This window comes from Macaca thibetana, chromosome 12 (assembly GCF_024542745.1).
Source record: "Macaca thibetana thibetana isolate TM-01 chromosome 12, ASM2454274v1, whole genome shotgun sequence".
NCBI lineage: Eukaryota > Metazoa > Chordata > Mammalia > Primates > Cercopithecidae > Macaca > Macaca thibetana.
Window position 1 is genome coordinate 47193627 of NC_065589.1, and position 21774 is coordinate 47215400.

Sequence of the window (21774 nt, forward strand, 5' to 3'; positions counted from 1 at the left end):
ATAATACATCCTGATTAGTGGAAAGAAAGGATGAGGAGGATTGCGGCCCGGCGTCGTGGCTCGTGCTTGTAAACAGCACTTTGGGAGGCCAAGGCAGGCAGATAGTTTGAGTCCAGGAGTTTGAGCCAGCCTGAGCAACACGGTGAAACCCCATATCGACTAAAAATACAAAAATTAACCAAGCGAGGTGGCACACACCTGTAGCCCCAGCTACTTGGGAGGCTGAAGCGGAAGGATCGCTTGAGCTTGGGCAGCGGAGGTTGCAGTGAGCTGAGACTGCGCCACTGCATTCCAGCATGGGTGGCAATGTAAGACCCTATCTCAGAAACAAAAACAAAAACAAAAAACACAGGGGCAGGCGTTCGGTAGTGATTGCTCTAACTAACTATTGTTGTGATGACAAACCACGGGAAACTGAAGTCAAAAACCTTATTCTAGAAAGAAAAAATATATGCTCAAATAAGGTTTACAGACTAACTTAATGATGATCACCAGGCTAGTTTGTTAGTCCCCTGTTTATAGACAGGAAAAATAAAATCAGTGGAAGAACTTAATGAAATAAGTCAGAGAAGTGGTCATAGGTATAAATTTTAGACACGAGGTCTTACAGGCAATAAAGTTACTGGTCAGCTAAATCAAAAATGGTTTGTCAAAACTACTGCAGCTCTCTAGATCCAATCATATTGAAGAAAAAAAGGAGAGAGAAAAAGGACAGGGAACTTACAGTAACCACATGGGACAAAGTGAGTTGGCAACAAAAGCACTAACCTGAAGATAAACTGTATCTTACACAGTACTATATAACTTTCCCTTTACAAATATATTTTTCCTTATTAGTTTGGCAATAATCTAATACAGAAGCAACTTTTCTAAAAGCAACAGCCTAAAAGCAACTTCAATTAATAACTTGAAAATGTGCACTAAACTACTTGGAAAAGCTAGTAATTCATACTCTAAGACACTCTAGGAGAAAAAATAAAATGTATTTACTTACTAATGTAAATATATGTGAATGGGGACTGCCAAAACTACCGACAAGACCCCAAATACACAAAATATACAGAGTAAACACAACTGATAACCCTTCATAGTTATTAGAAATTTTTATTAATAAGAATAATTTTAGCCAAGAATGCACTAGAATTAGTCACCAAAATTACCCAATAAAAATATTTATTTTAATGGCTCAGGGTCCTGGTTTATGCCTGTAATCCAAGCATTTTGGGAAGTTAAGGTGAACAAGCTGATTACGGTCAGGAGTTTGAGACCAGCCTGGGCAACATGGCAAAACACCATCTCTGCAAAAAATATAAAAATTAGTCAAGCATGGTGGCATGTGCCTGTAGTCCAAGCTCCTTGAGAGGCTGAGGTGAGATGGTTTGAGCCTGGGAGGCTGAGATTGCAGTGAGCCAAGATCATGCCACCGCACTCCAGCCTGGGCGACAGAGTCAGACCCTGTCTCACAAAAACAGTTCTTTTGTGGAATAGTGTTTTGATGAAAAGAAAACTTAAAATAAATCAATAAATAGTCTCTGTATTACTCTGAACATTTTAACTCTTTAAAAATATTTTTCTATTTCTTTTAGAGGAAATATGTATAGCATGTTTGCTATATAAAATATTTTAAAGACTACCTTCAAAAGATTTTTAACTGACTAAAGAAAACCCTAAATTCTAGGACTAAAATTGATCCTATATCTTTTGATAACTTTGTTTTTGCATATAAAACATAGTGGGCACAACTGGAAATATTATAACATAGTTAATTACTCCTTTGTATATACATTGCCTTGAATGACAGAGTTGAAAATTATAAAAATATTTTCAAAGATGCCAATTATTCTGCCCCTTTAAAAAGAAAATCGTTCTAAATTATTTGCTTATGAGTAGCTATTTGAACTGGCCAGATACTAGCTATTGTCATGTTATACTGCTAAAAAAACTTGCATAATCTAGCATTTCTCAAACTGAGCTCATTAGTTCTATGAGATGGGGGTATTTCAAAGGGGAGGGAGGAGAAATTTAATAATCAAGTTTTGGTAATGCTGAATAACACAGGTTCCTTCAGAGCCTCTAACAGTTTAATAAGCAATATGAATCTCTAAAAGAAGAATACAATATGCAGCATTTTCCCAACTTATCTCATCATGGAATTTATTAGTATAGGAGAGGGTCTTCAAAAAGTTCATGGAAAATGCGTATTATGAAAAAAATCAATTTACTTGTTCCCTAATTGAAAAGGACCAACAATTAACAGCACAAACAATACTCAACTCCACAGACATCTCAGCTGGTTGAGCTAATACAATTCTGACAGAAAAATTAAAGCTGAACAAACTTTCCACTCAACTGGTGCCAAAACTCCTGTGCCCAGATCAGCTTCAGACAAGAGAAGAACTTTCCACGGAAATTTTAAACAAGTGGGTACAGGATCCTGAAGTATTTCTTTGAAAAATTAAAGAAGGAAATGAAACATGGCCTTAATAGTAAGATCCTGTAATTAATGCTAATGAACTGTATACTTAAAAATGGTTAAAGGAGGAGGATTCTGGAAAGACTGTGGAGTAGGAAGCACCAGAAATCTGTATGCCCCCTAAACTGTGAATGAACTGACAAAATCTGTCTGATGTTAACTACTTTGGAACTCTGTAGTCTACTGAAAGCATGCAACTTCTAGGGGAAAGCTCAATGGTAAAATGTGGTTAATTTTGATCAATTTCAGCTCTTAGTTTAGTGGCAGCTACCCATCTGCCATCCTTAGTCCTTTGAAAGGAAGCTGTGCCTGGTGTCCTGAATCAATCTACAGGACCCTACAATTACAGGAGCTAGAGTAGACAAAATGGATTTTGATCCCCAAATGTTGAGGATCTGTACCCTGATCACTGATTCTGATCACAGAAGTACAGGCAAAGAGACACGTGGCCATGTTGCTGTACCTCTCCTCATTTTTGCAAATCTCCTGGCTAAAGTGTCTTCCAGGTGATTTAAAAGGCCAGCACCTCTTTTTCCTCCTTTCTTTTTTTCTCCTTTTTCCCTTTTGGGAGTCAGACAATAAATACTGGAAAATTCAAAAATAACTGCATATTTGGAGAAAATCAGAAAGTAATCATGCATGCCTAGGGAAGGGCACAGGCTCAGAAAGGACCTGTGAAGATAAACTAGGTGTAGTGTCTCATGCCTATAATCCTGGTACTCTGGGAGGCTGTGATGGGAGATCACCTGAGCCCAGGAGTTTAAGACCGGTCTGGGCAACATGACAAAAACCCATCTCTACTAAAAATACAAAAACTAGCTAGGCATGGTGGCACATGCCTGTAGCTCCAGCTACTCTGGAGGTTGAGGTGGAAGGATCACCTGAGCCCAGAAGGTTGAGGCTGCAGTGAGCCATGATCATGCCACTGCACTCCAGCCTGGGTGACAAAGTGAGATCCTATCTCAAAAAAAAAAAAAAAAAAAAAACCTGTGAAAATCTTATGTTTATACCACCGGGATAGCATAAAACAATAACCCTCCCCAACCCAAATTAATAACAGACAAATACAATTTAACAAGAAAATAGCAAACCCTGGGGAAGGGGAAGAATTGACTTCCAGAGTTAGCATATTATTAGAATCAAATGTCCTGTTTCAAATAACCAGAAGGCATACAAAGAAACAAAAAAGCAAGGCACATTTAAAAAAAAAAAAATGAATCACAGAAACTGTCCCTGAAAAAGACCTAATGACAGATCTACTAGACAATGACTTTAAAACAACTGTCTTAAGGATGCTAAAAAAAAAAGTCAAAAAGATAATGTATAAACAAAATGGATGTATCAATAAAGGGGTAGAAAAACTAAAGATAAATCAAAAAGAAACTCTGGAACTGCAAAGTGCAATAACTGAAATGAAAAATTCACTAGAGAGATTCAAAGGCAGATTTGAGCAGGCTGAAGTATTAGTGGACTTGAAAACAGGACAATGGATATTACTGATGCTGAAGAATAGAAAGAAAAAATATTGACTAAAAATGAACAGAGCCTATGGAACCTGGAGGGTACCACCAAGCAGACCAACATCCATATACACTGTAGAAGTCAAGTAAGATGAAGGGGAGTGGTGGGGTGGCGGGGAGGGGCAGCAAGAATATTTTAAGAAATAATGGCTAAAAACTTCCCAAATTTGATGAAGGACATGAATGTAAACATCCAAGAAGCTAAATGAACTCCAATAAGAGGAACTCAAGAGACCCACACCAAGACACATTGTAATCAAACTCTTGAAAGACAAAGAGAGACTCTTGAAAGCTGCAAGAAAAGCAACTCATCACATATAAGAAGCTCTCAATAAGATTACAAGCAGATTTCTCAACAGAAATGTTGTGGGTCAGAAGGCAACAGGCCGATATATTCAAAGTCCCAAACGATAAAGCAAAATTGTCAACCAAGAATCCTATATACTGCAAAATTGACATTCAAAAGTGAGGGAGAAACTAAGACATTCCCAAGTAAACAAAAGCTTAGGGAGTTTGTTACCACTAGACTTGCCCTGTAAGAAATAAGACAGTACTTCAAGGGGAAAGGACACTAAACAGTAACCTGGAAGGTGTGGAGATGAAGTTGTAAAGGAGCAGAATTTTTGTATGCTACTGAAATTAAAATGATATAAATTCAAATTAGACTTTTAACTTTAGGCTGCTAAATGTAATCCCCATAATAACCACAAGAAAACAGCTATAGAATATACACAAAAGGAAATGAAAAAGGAATTTAACCTTTTCACTATCAAAAAATGTCAACTAAATAAAATGGAAGACATTAGCAGCAGGAATGAAGGACAAAAAAAGCGTTAAGGCATATAGAAAAACAAATAGCAAACTGACAGAAGTCCTTCCTTTTCAGTAATTACCTTAAATGTAAATGGATTAAACTCTCCAATGAACTGACAGAAACTGGCAGAATGAATAAAAACATGAGTCAACTATATGTTATATACAAGAGACTCACTTTACACCAAAGACACAAACAGGTTGAAAGTGAAAAGATGGAAAATGATATTCTATGAAAATAGTAACCAAAAGAGAGCAGGAGTGGTTATACTAATATCAAAGTAGACTTTTAAATCAAAAAAGGTTACAAGAAACAACAAAGGATGGCGATAAAACAATTATAAACATTTACGTAACTAAAAATAGAATATCAAAATATACAAAACAAAAACTGTCACAATTGAAGGGAGAAATAAACAGTTCTACAATAACAGTTGGAGATCTCAGTACTCTACTTTCAATAATGAATAAAACAGCTATCCAGCAGATAGGCAAGGAAATAGAGGACTTAACACAATAAACCACTAGATCTAATATACATATAAGGAACACTACTCAAAACAGCACCAGAAACATTCGTCAGTGCACATGGAACATTTTCCAGGATAGACCATGTATTAGGTCGCAAATTGAGTCTAACAGATTTAAAAATATAAATATAATACAAAGTGTCTTCTCCTACCATAATGGAATAGTTAGAAATCAACTATTGAGGTAAAATGGGAAAATTTACAAATTTATAGAACTTAAACAACATATTCTTAACAACTGGATCAAGGAAGCAATTACAAGGGACATTAGAAAATAGTTGAGACAAATGAAAACAAAACCGCAACCAAAACTTATGGGATACATCTAAACTAGTGCTAAGGGAAAAACAGATAATTATTAAAACTCACATGAAAAAACAAGTAACATCTCAAACCAAAAACTTAACATTACACTTAAGGGACTAGAAAAAGAAGAACAAAATAAGCCAAGACTAGCAGAAGGAAGAATATAATAAAAATTAGAGCAGACGTAAATGAATAGAGAGCAGAAAAACAAAATCAATGAAACCTATAGTTGATTCTTGGAAAAGATCACAAAATGGACAAACCTTAAGCTAGACTGACTAAGAAAAAGAGAGAAGATACAATTACTAAATTCAGAAATTAAAGCCGGGATGTTACTACTGATTACAAGGAAATAAAAAGGATTATAATAGAATAGACCTGATAAATTCTACCTAACATTTAAAGAAGAACTAATACCAAAACTTCTCAAACTTTTCCCAAAAAAATTAAAGAGGAGGTAACACTTTCTAACTCATTCTATGAGGCCAGCATTACCCTGATACTAAAGGTATCAGACAAAGACACTACAGGAAATGACAACTACAGACCAATATCCCTTATGAACACAGATGTAAAAATTCTCAAAGAAAAAAAAACAACTAGCAAACAAAATCCAGCAACAAATTAAAAGGATTATACAACATGACTAAGTGGGATTTATTGCTGGAATGCAATAAAAGTTCAATATATAAAAATCAACATATATTAACAGAATAAAGAAAAAAACACCCACATGATCATCTCAATGAGCAGAAAAAGCACATGACAAAATTCAGTATCTTCTCATGATCACAAGACTCAACAAACTAGGAACAGACAGCAGCAACAAACCTTACATAATAAAGCTATATATGAAAAACTCACAGCAAACATCATACTCGATGGTGAAAGACAAAGCCTTTTCTCTAAGATGAAAAATAAAGCAAGGATGCTTGCTTTCATCACTTCTATTCAACATAGTACTCGAAGTTCTAGCCAAACAATTAGGCAAGAAAAAAATTCAAAACATCCAATTTGAAAAGGAGTAAGTAAAATTAACATCTGTTTGCACTTGATTTGATCTTACACGTAGGAAATCGTGAAGATTCCACAGAAGCACTTGATTTTTAAAGTTGCCTGCTTGGCCCTCTTCCAAGTACTCTACTCTAATAAACTCTCACTTTTCTTAAAATAAATTCTCTGCTGTTTAAAAAAAAAAAAAAAGATTTCACACAAAAAAAGCATTAGAATGAATTCAGCAAAATAGCGAGATACAAAGTTAACACAAAAATCAGTTGCATTTTTATATATACCAACAATGAACAATCTGAAAAGGAAATTATGAAAACAAATCCACTTACAATAGCATCAAAAAGAGTAAAATACTTAGCAATTAACTTAACCAAGGAGGTAGAAGACTTGTACAATGAAAACTACAAAACATTCTGACTGGTGTGAGATGGTATCTCATTGTGGTTTTGATTTGCATTTCTCTAACAATCAGTGATATGGAGCTTTTCCTCATATGCTTGTTGGCTGCACGTATGTCTTCCATTGAAAAGTGTTTATTCATGTCCTTTGCCCACTTTTTAATGGGGTCATTTTTTCTTGTAAATTTGTTTAAATTTCTTATACATGCTGGATATTAGATCTTTGTCAGATGCATAAGTTTGCAAAAATTTTCTCCCATTCTGTAGGTTGTCTGTGTACTCATGGACACATAGAGGGGAACAACAGACACTGGGGCCTATTCCATAGTGAACGTGGGGAGGGACAGCATCAGGAAAAATAACTAATGGGCACTAAGCTTAATACCTGGGTGACTAATCTGTACAACAAAATCCTATGACATAAGTTTACCTATATAACAAACCTGCATGTGTAACGTGAACTTAAAAGTTAAATTTAAAAAAAGAGTAAAAAAGAAAACTACAAAATATTGCGGAAAGAAATTAAAGAAGACAAATAATAAAAACATACCCCATGTTCACAGATTGGAAGACTTAATACAGTCATCACTTGGTATCTGCAGAAATTAGTTCTAGTACCCCCATAAAGACACCAAAATCTGTGGATGCTCAAGTGCCTTAAGTAATATAGCATAATAATTGCATTTAATCTATGCACATCCTCTCTTATATTTTAAATCATTACTAAATTATAGCTGACCATTGAGCAACATGGGTTTGAATAGCGTGCATCCACTTAATACATGTGTTTTTCTGCTTTGGCCACCCCTAGGACAGTTAAGACCAACAGATCCCCTCCCTCTTCCACCTCTTCCTCAGCCTACTCAACATGAAGATGATGAGAATGAAGACCTTCATCATGATTCACTTTCATTTAATGAATAGTTAATATGAATAATGAACTGAAAATCCTAGATTCCACACAGGCACTTGATTTTTCAAGTCACCTGCTTGGCCCTTTTCCAAGTGTTACTATACTTTTTCCAATAAACTCTCACTTTGCTTAAAATAAATTCTCTGCTGTGTATCCTTACATTATAATTAATAAATCCTACATAAATTCCTTATGATTTTCTTAATATATTTTCTTTTCTCTAGCTTATTTTATTCTAAGAATATACAGTACATAATAGATATACTATTGACATAAATTGACTGTATTATTGGTAAGGCTTCTGGTCAACAGTAGGCTACTAGTAGTTATGTTTTGGGAGAGCCAAAAGTTATACATAAATTTTCAACTACACGGGGAATGGCACTGCTAATCCCCCACGTTGTTCGAGGGCCAACTCTAATTTATAATATCTAATACAATATAAATGCTATGTAAATAGCTGTATTGTTTTTATTTGTGTTACTTTTTATTCTTGTATTATTTTTAATTTTTTCCCAAATATTTTTGGTCCTTGGGTTGGTTGAATCTGCAGATGCAGAACCCACAGATATTAAGGGTGGACTATATTGCTAAGATGTCAATTCTGCCGAAGTTGATCTACAGATTCAATGCAATCCCTATTAAAATCTCAATGATAGGTTTTGTTTTGTTTTTTTTTAAGAAATAAAAAACTTCCTAAAATTCATATGAAACCACAAAGAACCCAAAATAGCCAAGATAAACTTGAAAAACAAAACAAAACTGGAAGAATCACACTTCCTGATTTCAAAACTTACTACACAAAGCTACAGTAATCAAAACAGCACAGTAACGGCATAAAAACAGACATACAGACCAATGGAATAGAAGAGAGAGCCTGGAAATAAGCCTTCAAATATATGGTGAAACAATTTTTGATGAGGGTGCAAGATCATTTAATGAGAGAAAGAACAGTCTTTTCAACAAATGGTGCTAGAAAAACCAGATATCCACAAGTAAAAGAATGCAGTTGGAATCTTATATAGCACCATACATAAAAATTAACTCAAAATGAATCAAATACCTAAATTAAATATATGATCTAAAACTATAAAACTCTTAGAAGAAAACCGAGCAAAAACTTCACAACATTAGATTTGACAATAATTTCTGAAAAATAAAAACCAAAGGTACAGGCAAAAACAAAAGACAGACAAATTGGATTTCAAAAAAATTTTAAAAAATTTGTGCATCAAAAGACAAATACGGATTAAGATGGCGGATAGGAGGCTGGAATAGCTTGCAGAGCAGCATGTGGAGACTCACATCGTGAACTTTTGCTCCAAGAACTACCACAGCAACATACCAAAAAAGCTGAGAGAATTCACGGACCCTTTGGAGGAACTGGATTGCCTCTGCAGGCTCCCTGAGACACCAAAAAACTGTGAGTCCACTTGCTTTCTCAGTGGGGTAGGCTGGTGATCTGGGGCAGTTCTCAGTCCTGCTCACTGGCTGCCTGGAAATAGACTCGGTGCTTCTCCGGGGGCATGGTAGGAGTGAGGCCCACCTTTAGGACTGCAGGTTGTGTGGGAGTGTGGTGAGGCCTCAGTTTTCCCCCACTTTCCTGGTGACCTGTGTGACTCAGCAGAGGCAGCCATAATCCCCCTGGGAACAAAACTCCACTGGCCTGGGAACCACATCCCCATTCCCCATAGCGGCCACAGGAAGCCCCACCCAAAGAGAGTCTGAGCTCAGTCATGCCTATCCCTACCCCTACCTGGTGGTCTTTCTCTACCTGCCCAGGTTGCCAAAGACAAAGTGAGATAGTCAGGTGGGAGTGGGTCCCCGGAAAAACTCCAACTGGCTTGCGCACTGGGAGGAATGCGCACCAGAGTGAAGCCTCAGGAAGTTGCCTCCATTTGCAGCTGGGAGAAGCCTGGTCCCTGTTCTTCCTGTGTGGAACCTGGGATGCCTACCTGCAAGGCAAGAAGCACTTTAGCAGGGACTCCCGCCCCGCGGAGAATCTGTTTTCCCCATATCTTTCTTTCACTCAATAAAACCCTGCTTTGCTCACCCTTCAAACCCCATCTGCAAGCCTAAATCTTCATGGCCAACGAAGGACAAGAACCACGTCTTTGGCTGAATTAAGGAAAAGTCCTGCAAAAAAAAAAAAAAAAAACACAGAATCTCTTGGGAGCTCTATAGCCCCACCCACCGCCTGATCCTCCCTATACAACCACAGCTGATGCACTCTTGAAAGTGCTACATCCGGCTGGATGCCAACCAACATGAAACCAGAACGCCAAACAAAAATACAACCAAGGACCTTCAGTGTCCATTTCACTCCCCTGCTACCCCCTCAAGAACAGGTGCTGGTATCTGCAGCTGACAGACCTGAAGATGGATCACACCACAGGTCTCTTTGCAGACACTCCCCAGTACCAGCCTGGAGCCCAGTAGCTCTCTGCTGGATGGCTGAACCCAGAAGAGCAAAAACAATCCCTCTAAGGAAAGGGGGAGAACACCACATCAAGGGAGCACCCAGTGGGACAAAATACTCTAAACAGCAGACCTTGAGTTCTGACTTTAATACTCCACTGACAGCACTAGACAAATCAAGACAGAAAGTCAGCAAAGAAACAAACTATACCCTAAAACAAATGAACAAAACAGATATTTACAGAACATTCTACTCAACAACTGCAGAATATACATTCTATTCATCAGCACATGGAACACTCTCCAAGACAGACCATATGACAAGGCACAAAACAAGTCTCAGTAAATTTAAGAAAATGGAAATTATATCAAGTACTGTCTCAGACCACAATGGAATAAAATTGGAAATCAACTGCAAAAGGAACACTTAAAGCCATACAAATATAAGTAAATTAAATAACCTGCTCCTGAATGGTCATTGTGTCAACAATGAAATCAAGATGGAATTAAAAAATTATCTGAACTGAACGATAATAGTGACACAACCTATCAAAACTTCTGGGACACAGCAAAAGCAGTGCTAAAAGTTTATAGCATTAAATGCCTGTTACATCAAAAAGTCTGAAAGAGCACAAATAGACAATCTAAGGTCACACCTCACAGAACTGGAGAAGCAAGAGCAATCCAAACCCAAACCCAGCAGAAGAAAAGAAATAACAAAGATCAGTGTAGAAATAAATGAAACTGAAACAAACAAACAACAATACAAAAGATAAATGAAACAAAAAGCTGGTTTTTTGAAAAGATAAATAAAATTGATAGACCATTAGTGAGATTAACTAAGAAGAGAGAAGATCCAAATAAGCTCAATTAGAAATGAAACAGGAGGTATTACTCCTGATGCCACAGAAAAACAAAAGATGATTCAAGGCTACTACGAACACCTTCACACACATAAACCAGAAAACCTAGATGAGATGGATAAATTCCTGGAAATATACAACCCTCCTAGATCAAACCAGGAAAATATAGAAACACATCAATAACAAGCAGCAAGATTGAAACTGCCAACAAAAAAAAGTCCAGGACCAGACAGATTCACAGCTGAATTCTATCAGACATTCAAAGAATTGGTACCAATCCTACGGACACTATTCCTCAGGATACAAAAGGAGGGAATCCTCCCTAAATCATTCTATGAAGCAAGTATCACCCTAATACCAAAACCAGGGAAGGACATAACAAAAAAAGAAAACTACACACCAATATCCTTGGATGAACACAGATGCAAAAATCCTCAACAAAATACTAGTGAACCGACTCCAACAGCATACCAAAACAGTAATCCACCATGATCAAGTGGGTTTCATACTAGGGATGCAGGAATGGTTTAACATCTGCAAGTCAATAAATGTGATACACCACATAAAATTAAAAACAAAATCACACGATCGTCTCAATAGATGCAGAAAAAGCATTTGACAAAAGCCAGCATTCCTTTATGATTAAAACCCTCAGCAATTTTGCTGAGAAGGGACATACCTTAAGGTAATAAAAGCCATCTATGACAAACCCACAGCTAATATTATACTAAATGGGAAGAAGTTGAAAGCATTCCCTGAGAACTGGAACAAGACAAGGATGCCACTTTCACCACTTCTATTCAACATAGTACTGGAAGTCCTAGCCAGAGCAATCAGAGAAGAGAAAGAAATCACGGGTGCTCAAATTGGTAAAGAGGAAGTCAAACTGTCACTGTTTCCTGATATGATCGTATCCTAGAAAACCCTAAAGACTCATCCAAAAAGCTCCCAAAACTAGTAAATGAATTCAGCAAAGTTTCAGAATACAAAATTAATCAGTAGCTCTGCTATACACCGACAGCAACCAAGCTGAGAATCAAATCAAGAACTCAACCACTTTTACAATAGCTACAAATAAAATAAACTTAGGAATACACCAAACCAACTAGGTTAAAGACCTCTATAAGGAAAACTATAAAACAGTGCTGAAAGAAATCATAGATAACACAAACAAATAGAAACACATCCCATGCTCATGGATGGGTAGAATCAATATTGTGAAACTGACCACACTGCCAAAAGCAATCTACAGATTCAATGCAATTTCTATCAAAATACCATCATAATTCTTCACAGAACTAGAAAAAAAAAATCTTAAAATTCATATGGAACCAAAAAAGAGCCTACATGGCCAATGCAAGACTAAGCAAAAAGAACAAATCTGGAGGCATTGCATTACCTGACTTCAAACTATGCTTAAGGCCATAGTCACCAAAGCAGCGTGGTACTGGTATAAAAATAGGCACATAGACCAATGGAACAGAATAGAGAACTAAAGTCAAATACTTATAGCCAACAGATCTTCAACAAAGCCAACAAAAACATAAACTGGGGAAAGGACACCCTATTCAACAAATGGTGCGGGGAAAATTGGTAAGTCATACGTAGAAGAATGAAACTGGATCCTCAGCCCTCACCTTATTAAAAAAAAATCAACTCAGGATGGAGCAAAGACTTAGAAATCTAAGACTTGATACCACAACAGTGGAACACTGGAAACACCATTCTAGACATTGGCTTAGGCAAAGACTTCAGGGCAAGAACCTAAAAGCAAATGCAATAAAAACCAAGATCAACAGATGGTACTTAATTAAACTAAAAAGCTTCTGCACAGCAACAATATAATCAGCAGAGTTAACAGAAAACCCACAGAGTGGGAGAAAATCTTCACAATCTATACATCTAACAAGGAACTAATATCCAGAATCTACAAAGAACTGAAACAAACCAGCAAGAGAAAAACAAACAATCCCATCTAAAAGTGGCTCAGGGCATGAATAGACAATTCTCAAAAGAAGATACACAAATGGCCAAGAAACATGGAAAAATGATCAACAATGCTAACTACCAGGGAAATGCAAATCAAAACCACAATGTGATGGCACCTCACTCCTGCAAGATTGGCCATAATCAAAAAACCAAAAAATAACAGATGTTGGCATGGATGTGGTGAAAAGGGAACACTTTTACACTGCTGGTGGGAATGTAAACTAGTACAACCACTATGGAAAACAGTGTGGAGATTACTTAAAAAACTAAAAGTAGATCTACCATTTGATCCAGCAATCTCATGACTAGGTATCTACCCAGAGGAAAAAAAGTCATTATAGAACTAAAATACTTGGACACATGTTTATAGCAGCACAACCTGCAATTCCAAAAATATGGAACCAGCCCAAATGCCCATCAACCAACGAGTGGATAGAGAAAATGTGGCATATATGTACCATGGAATACTACTCAGCCATAAAAAGGAATAAAACAATGGCATTTGCAGAAACCTGGATGGAATTGGAGACTATTATTCTAAGTGAAGAAACTCAGGAATTGAACACCAAACATCGTACGCTCTCACTCATAACTGGGAGCTAAGCTATGAGGATACCAAGGCATAAAAATGATACAATTAACTTCCGGGACTCAGCGGAAAGGGTGGGGCGGCGGGGGGGAAGGGATAAAACTACACATTGGGTACAGTATACACTGGTTGGGTGATAGGTGCACCAAAATCTCAGAAATCACCACTAAAGAACTTATTCATGGCCGGGTGCGGTGGCTCACGCTTGTAATCCCAGGACTTTGGGAGGCCGAGGCGGGTGGATCACGAGGTCAGGAGATCGAGACCACAATGAAACCCCGCCTCTACTAAAAATACAAAAAATTAGCCGAGCGTGGTGGTGGGCGCCTGTAGTCCCAGCTACTGGAAGAGGCCGTGGCAGGAGAATGGCATGAACCCGAGAGGCGGAGCTTGCTGAGAGACGTGATCGCCTCACTGCACTCCAGCCTGGGAGACAGAGGGAGACTCCGTTTCAAAAAAAAAAAAAAAACTTATTCATGTAATCAAACTCCACCTGTTCCCCAAAAAACCTATTGAAATAAAAAATAAATTTAAAAACAAAAAGACAATTATCAAGAGTAACAAGGCAATGCATAAAATGGGAGAAAATATTTGCAAATCATATATCTGATGAGGGATTAATATTCAGAATATAGAGAACTCCTAAAATTCAACAATGAAAAGAATAACCAGATTTAAAAAAATGGGCAAAGAACTGTAATAGGCATTTTTTGAAAGGAGATATACAAATTGCCAATAAGCACATGAAAAGATGCCTAACAGCACTAATCTTCAGGAAAATTCAAATCAGAACTACAATGAGATGCCACCTCACACCATTAGGTTGGCTACTATCAAGAAAAAAGTGTTGGCAAAGATGTGGAGAAACCGGGAGACTTGTGCACTCTTGGGGGTAATGTAAAATGGTACAGCCATTATGGAAAATAGTATGGCAGTTCCTCAAAAAATTAAAAATGGAATTACCATATGATAGGGCAATTCCACTTCTGGGTATATAACCAAAAGAATTTAAAGCAGGGTCGAGATGCCCATGTTCACAGCAACATGTTTCACATTAGCTAAAATGTGGAAGCAACCCAACTGTCCATGGACAAATAAATGCATAAGCAAAATGTGGTATATACATGCAATGTCATATTATTCAGCCTTAAACATGAAGGAATTTCTTTCTTTCTTCCTTCCTTTTTTTAGAGAGTCTCGCTCTGTTGCCCAGTCTGGAGTGCAGCGGTGTGATACTGGCTTATTGCAACCTCTGCCTCCTGGTTCAAACGATTCTCCTGCCTCAACTTCCCAAGTAGCTGGGATCACAGGCACCCGCCACCACATCCAGCTAGTTTTTGTATTTTTAGTAGAGATGAGGTTTCACCATGTTGGTCAGGATGGTCTCGAACTCCTGACCTCAGGTGATCTGCCCGCCTTAGCCTCCCAAAGTGCTAGGATTATAGGCATGAGCCACTGTGCCTGGCCAGGAAGGAATTTCTGATGCTACAACATGGATGAACCTTGAGGACATTATGCTAAGTGAAATAAGCCAGTCACAAAAAGGCAAATAATATATGGTTCTATTTATATAAGATGCTTAATCAAAATCATAAACATAAAGACAGTAGATTGATAGGTCCCAGGGTCTGGGGAGAGGGGGAAATAGGAGTTACTGTTTAATGGGTATAGAGTTTTGGTTTTACAAGATGAAAAGAATTATGGAGGTAAATAGTATGGATGGTTGTGTAACATTATGAATGTATTTAATATTATGAATATATTTAATATCACCAAACTGTATACTTAAATATTGTTAAAATGACAAATTTTGTTACTGTATTTCATCACAGTTCAAAAAACTGGAAAAAAATTTGTCAAAATGGCAAATTTTACGTTATATAATTTTACCACAATTTAAAAACATTTATATAGCTAAAAATGGCAAAGCTAAAACTAAATCCAAAGTCCTCTTTTTTTCTGAGAGAAGGTCTCACTCTGTTATCCAGGTTGGAGTGCGGTAGTGTGATCACAGCTCACTACACCCTCAATCTCCCAGGCTAAGGTCATCCTTCTGCCTCTGCCTCCCAAGTAGTTGGGACCACAGGCATGCACCACATGCTCAGCTAATTTTTTCAAAAATTTAAAAATTATTTGTAGAGACAGGGTCTCCCTATGTTGCCCAGGCTAGTCTAGAACTCCTGGCTCAAGAGATCCTCTTGCCTCAGACTCTCAAAGTGCTGAGATTACAGGTGCGAGCCACTGCTCCCAGTCGGTCGTCTAATTTTTAATCCACTGTTTTCTCCACTAATTCACAGTCTTTTCAGAGAATCCTTGGCCAAGTGATTTATTTATGACTCCTGTGTTTACCTCACAGAGGTGGATTCACAAAAAAGAAAATATATAAGAAAATATAAAGTACAATTAAACATGAAAGTAGGAAGGAATACTAACTTTATTAATCCAAATGGCAGTTCTTCTAAATTTGAGCTAATTAGGATAGAGGCAAACAGGCAAAAGTGTATCTCTACCTTGACAAAACAAACTTATAACTACATAAAATTATCAGAATATATTTATTTCAATGCCAACTAAAAATATACATAAGCAGTAAGGTTAATTATTTATTTTGCATGTAACACACATTGTCACTTACTCCTGCCAGTCCCAAATAAGTGAAGAGCTAGATTTCCCTTTTCAGATAAATCAGAAAATTTCCAGGTATTTTCTGTAGATTGCAACTATTCCTGGACAACTATTTCATTAGGAAAACAGTCCTACTATTACGAGCTCCTAAGTATACAACATTATAAACATGGTTTCTTATCCTGAATTATTAATTTAAAAACAATTTCAGCTTTCTAAAAGCACTACAAATTCAAATGATAGTTCATTCTTCTAACAACTTGGAATCTTCCAAGGAATAATCCTTTTGACCTATGAGCAGAAATGTGAAGTTGTTTTGAACTTACTGTACTAAAATACTTTCCCATATTATTTAAATGCTTTATTTGTAGAATTTATAACATTTAAATTTAAGCCTACATAAACTCTATCCTAATTTCCCACATGTAGGAAAAAAAGCAATGATGGTAGTAAAATTGTTTTGATTTCTAACCAAATTGTTGGGCTTTTTAATCACAATTCATTTGGTATAAAGCAAAAACAAAACAAAAGGTATATTTTTAAAACTTTATATAAAACAATATACAAACTATTAAAGACCACTAATAAATGTTTTCTTTATATGTACCCAAGATACCATATGCAATAAAAAAGCACCAAATGTCTGAAACAAGCTTCACTTATTCTGCAAATTGGGTTGCTTAAAATGCTAAAGGTCTTCAAGCTTAGTTATTCACTGACTCCCTTTCTCATTATCTAGAGAGAAAATGCATTCTTTTAAAAAGAAGCGCTCATCTGTGGAAACTTTCTAATTAACTTGGTTCAAAGCATGTGCAAGATGGCAGTTTTCTACACTGCTTCAGCATTTTAATTGACAGAAAATGCTTAGCAGCCTATTCACAACCCCCCTTGGTAATTAAGCTAGGGTCAACTCTATGACTAAATGAGCCAATCTTGTGAAACAAACGATTTCTACCATACACAGTATATAGCATATTAGGTTTACAGCAGTCTTTGAACAAAGTTAATGAGGTAGTAGCTGTGCCACTATGGGAGATTTATATAGAACAAGTTAACCTTTCTTAATGGTGCAGTAGTCATTAAAACTAATTACTAGCAGGGCATTATCTCTAACAATTATTAACATCTATCAGCACATAATTAATTCAAGCTGCATTTCTGACAATGCTAATAACCACCTGCAAACAACTAATCAATATTCACTATTAGTAACATATTTGTTTTCAAAGCAAGTACAATTTCCTCTAAGGCTTTTCAGATTGAATAAGCTGTAACTTTCAATATTACTATAGTCAAGCATCTGTCAACAGCTTCATTAGAATATATTGACTATGGCAATATAATAATCCACGGGTAACATAACAACAAAGAACAAGAAGCTTTTCAGAAGACTTCAAAACAAGAAAAAAGCTATTAGTTTTAACTTTAGATCAGTCTCAGTCTCCATTTTTCTCTGTAAGGAACAAATAAATCTATTGTATTTTTAATTAAGTTTAATCTCAGACCTAGCTTCCCCTTTCTCCTGCCACAGTGAGAATTTACAGGCACCTGAGAGGGACTAGGCCTCTCAGGGCGCTTATTCATCCACCAAGATCAATAAGCATGAAGTCAAGAAAGAGGCCAAATTTATCTATTCAAAGATCAGAATTCAAATCTAGTGCAAAGACCCACTTTCTCTGCCTTTGCTGATCTTACCAGAGGGCCCCACTTGTTTATCAAGAAGACCATTCTTAGATTTTTTTAAACCACCAACTTATGTATACTTAAAACAATACTTGCAAATCTGTCAAAATACTAGTAAAAATAATTCTATAAAACTTGCCTCATTTCTCTGCCACTTATATTCTAGCAAAGCACTCTCCAAAACCTTTTCAGGAGGAAACAGTAGAGCAGGAAGTATAAGAATTACAGCACAGTGGTTATGATTATATGTTGTAGAAGGAGAATACTATAGTTCATAGCATGGCTCTGCTACCTGGCAGCAGTCTGTGTGACCTTGGGCAAGTTACCTGACTTACTCTCTAAGCCTCCTTTTCCTCACCAAACAAAAGTAAAGTGCCTGTTGAGTGGGTTTAATAAATTAAAAGAAACATCCTTGTAAAAATGTTTAGTACAGCACATGGTAAAGTCCCAATAAACATAGGTTTTTGTTTTGTTTTGAGATGGAGTCTCACTCTGTTGCCAGGCTGGAGTGCAGTGGTGCGATCTCAGCTCACTGCAACCTTTGCCTCTCCGGTTCAAGCAATTCTCCTGCCTCAGCCTCCCAAGTAGCTGGGACTATAGGCGCACACCACCACACCCAGCTAATTTTTTGTATTTTTAGTAGAGAACATAGATTATTATGATTCATTTGTCTAGTCTAAATTTATTTTCCTACTGCAAAGATATTAATCAGAAATAGAAATGTAGGTGCCTAAAAGACTTTACTTTTTATGTAATAATATTTCCTTTTACTTGTATCTTTATCGCAAATAAAATTCTTACGTATTGAAATGGGATGTCTACCTTATTCCTACACTACGAAATGTTTAAAAATTCTGTCCTTTCAATCCTTTATTATGCCAGAATTCAGTTTTAAGTCCATATTCATACATATCAGTTTTAAGTCCATATTCATACATATCATTTTGCTCATTTTACTAGTATCCTCTAAAGCCACCCTATCTGGCATTTCATCCAGAACTGTGTTCACAGTAATTCCATCAGTTTTTCATTACTTTATGGTTAAAAAAAAAGTTCTCAAAACTAATTTTGAAGACATTCATTATCAAAGTATATCAGGCTGATTGATACAGTCACATAATGATCTTCAAAGACACATTTCAACAAGTGTCTTTCCTGGATTATAACTGAACGCTTACAGACTTATATTAAGCAACTGTATTCATTCAATCAACATAAGAGTTTAAAAGGTTTAGTCACTGTATTAAAGCAACTGAAGTCCAACAAAAACAGATTAATTATTAAGATCCCCCAAGATCTATACTATGAGGGAGACATCTAGAGGTGTCAAGGAAGGGAACATAGTTTAGCCTAGTATGGTCACTAAGTTTACCCAGAGGGGCCAATACTTGAACTGAATCTTTGAGGAATTATAGCCGTCAGTCAGGCACGGGGGGTTTAGAAAGTGAAGAGGGAGAGAGGGACGGGAGAAAAATGGCACAATCTATTAACAGTAGTTTATTATCGTTAGAACTGAGAAAAGAGGAGAGAAATGAATGATGAGGGGTAAGAATGTCAAGACACACAGGGAGGATCATATTACGGAAAGCCTTGTGGGCCAAGTAAAGGGCTCTGAACAATACAGCATGATGCAGTTTCCTAAAATGCATGAGAAAAAATATAACTAGCACATCACATCAAATCCATGTTCCAGAGATATAAAAAATATATATTAGTGAGAAAATACAAAGTATTAAGTAGTGTGAAGATACATGGGAAAAATCACAAAGGTGGTATCAGAACTAACTTAATTTGGAAGACAATGTCATAGGGATTAGATACTCAGAGGTTTCATCAGACAAACCTTAGGGTTTGTGGGCTCTGTCAGTTTCCTCATCTTGTTTTTAGAAACAAGAATCATATAATCTCTCCCTCACAGGATTACTGCTGAAACTTAGTGGGAAAAAAAATGCATTTAAAACAGCACATAAGATAGCAAAATAGTTACAGGACTGAATCCCAGTACTACCACTTATGAGCTCTGAGATATTAGAAAAGCTACTGGGAAGACTAACATTACCTGTCTCATAAAAGTGTTGTGAGGAGTAAATGAATTCAGCTTAGAACAGTGTCTGCAATATGTGTTTAAGTAAATAAGATTTTAAAAGCATGTATTAACAAAATGTTAGCTATCACTATAAAGAAAAAATTCTGTGTCAGAATCTCTTTGCATTTTAGAAAGATAAATCTAGTTTAAGTGCTAAGAATGTCTTGCAAGGGGACACAAACACAGGCAGGGAAGGTTATGAAGTTATTTCAACAATCCAATAACCAAGAAAATCCAGAATTGTTATGACAGAGTGGATGGAGTTAGAAGACACTGAAGAGATAGCTTTAACTGGACTTCATACCTGATTACAGAATGGGAAAAAAATGAAAAGAAGAAAAAGGACAAAAAGAAAGTCAAAGAGTTCCAGATTTTATCAAAAGAATGAAATGTAATGATATTTGGGATCCATTAAGGGGTACAAATTTTGTGTGGAGTATAAGTTTTGAAATATTAAGTGGGAGGTACCTGTGAACACCAAGGTGGAGCCAAGTGGGTACCATGAAAAAAGAGCCTAAAAGAAATTTAAAAATAGTTTTGGTTTTACCCTAGTTGAAAGCTCTCTAGAAATGCCCATAATAAAGTTCACGTGCCAAGTTTATTAGGCATTTCTCAGACATTCCTGGAGTTTACACACAGTAGCTTCCCTTTTTACGTCTTTAAAATTTAAATCATCTTTGCTTTTCAACAGAGGCACCCTGATAAATGTGAAGTAATTACAAGAACAAATAACTTTATTTAGGGGTCCCATTACTTATATTTGCTTATCAAAAATAATCAACTTATCACAAATCTGTATATCATTTTTAATCTAGTACTCCATCCACAGCAAAATATCCCTTTGTAATATGCCAAAAGAGATAAATAAAACATATTGTGCCTCCTGTCTTCCCCCAGTTTCTTTTAAACATGCATATCTAAACCTGATTAAAATATATTTAAAGTCTGATACCAAAAGAAAGCCAATAATTTAGGATTATTTTCTAATTCAACTACAGTTTAAAAAGTAACTACAGGTACTATTTTAAGGAGAAAAAACTAAAAATTTCTCTTACCTGATGCCCCTATATTTGCCTCATCTTCAGGAACCAGGTTTTTATCCTTATTTATATCTTCAACTAAAAGTTTGTCAAAATGCTCAATACAAAGTCTGCTGTCGATTTGATATAACAACGCAGGGCAAAGGTATGTAAATAAATCAGTTGAGATGGGAGAGTTGGCACCATGACCATAGTATTTTAATAACTGAGTGACATTCAAACACTGCAAAGAAAGTGATAAAACAAATTAAGTAAGAGTGTCTTTAAGGAGATTATGCAAAAAAATAAATTACTGCCTAATAAATATTCTAAATATTACTTGCAAATAATCTGTAATACATAGATATCTATTACAAATAAAACTTTTTAATAAGAATTTCTAACAGGGATACACTCAACTATATTACCCAAAACTCTTCATGGACTTTAATAATTTTTCTACGCCAACACATGAAAGATAATGACTTTTTGTCATGGATAAGGATGACTCACAACTATATCCCCAAGACTCTCGTAG

At 36.3% G+C, this 21774-nt stretch overlaps 1 protein-coding gene across 5 annotated transcripts in view; it reads right to left on the reverse strand.

Annotated features, from left to right (window-relative positions):
- SLC39A10 (solute carrier family 39 member 10) overlaps positions 1–21774 on the reverse strand; it is a 164560-nt gene that overhangs the window by 32328 nt on the left and 110458 nt on the right. For all 5 annotated transcript variants that reach the window (XM_050752321.1, XM_050752324.1, XM_050752322.1 and 2 more), the window contains one exon: positions 21273–21480. In XM_050752321.1, coding sequence (XP_050608278.1) covers positions 21273–21480 — 208 coding nt within the window. The remainder of the gene's footprint in view (positions 1–21272; positions 21481–21774) is intronic.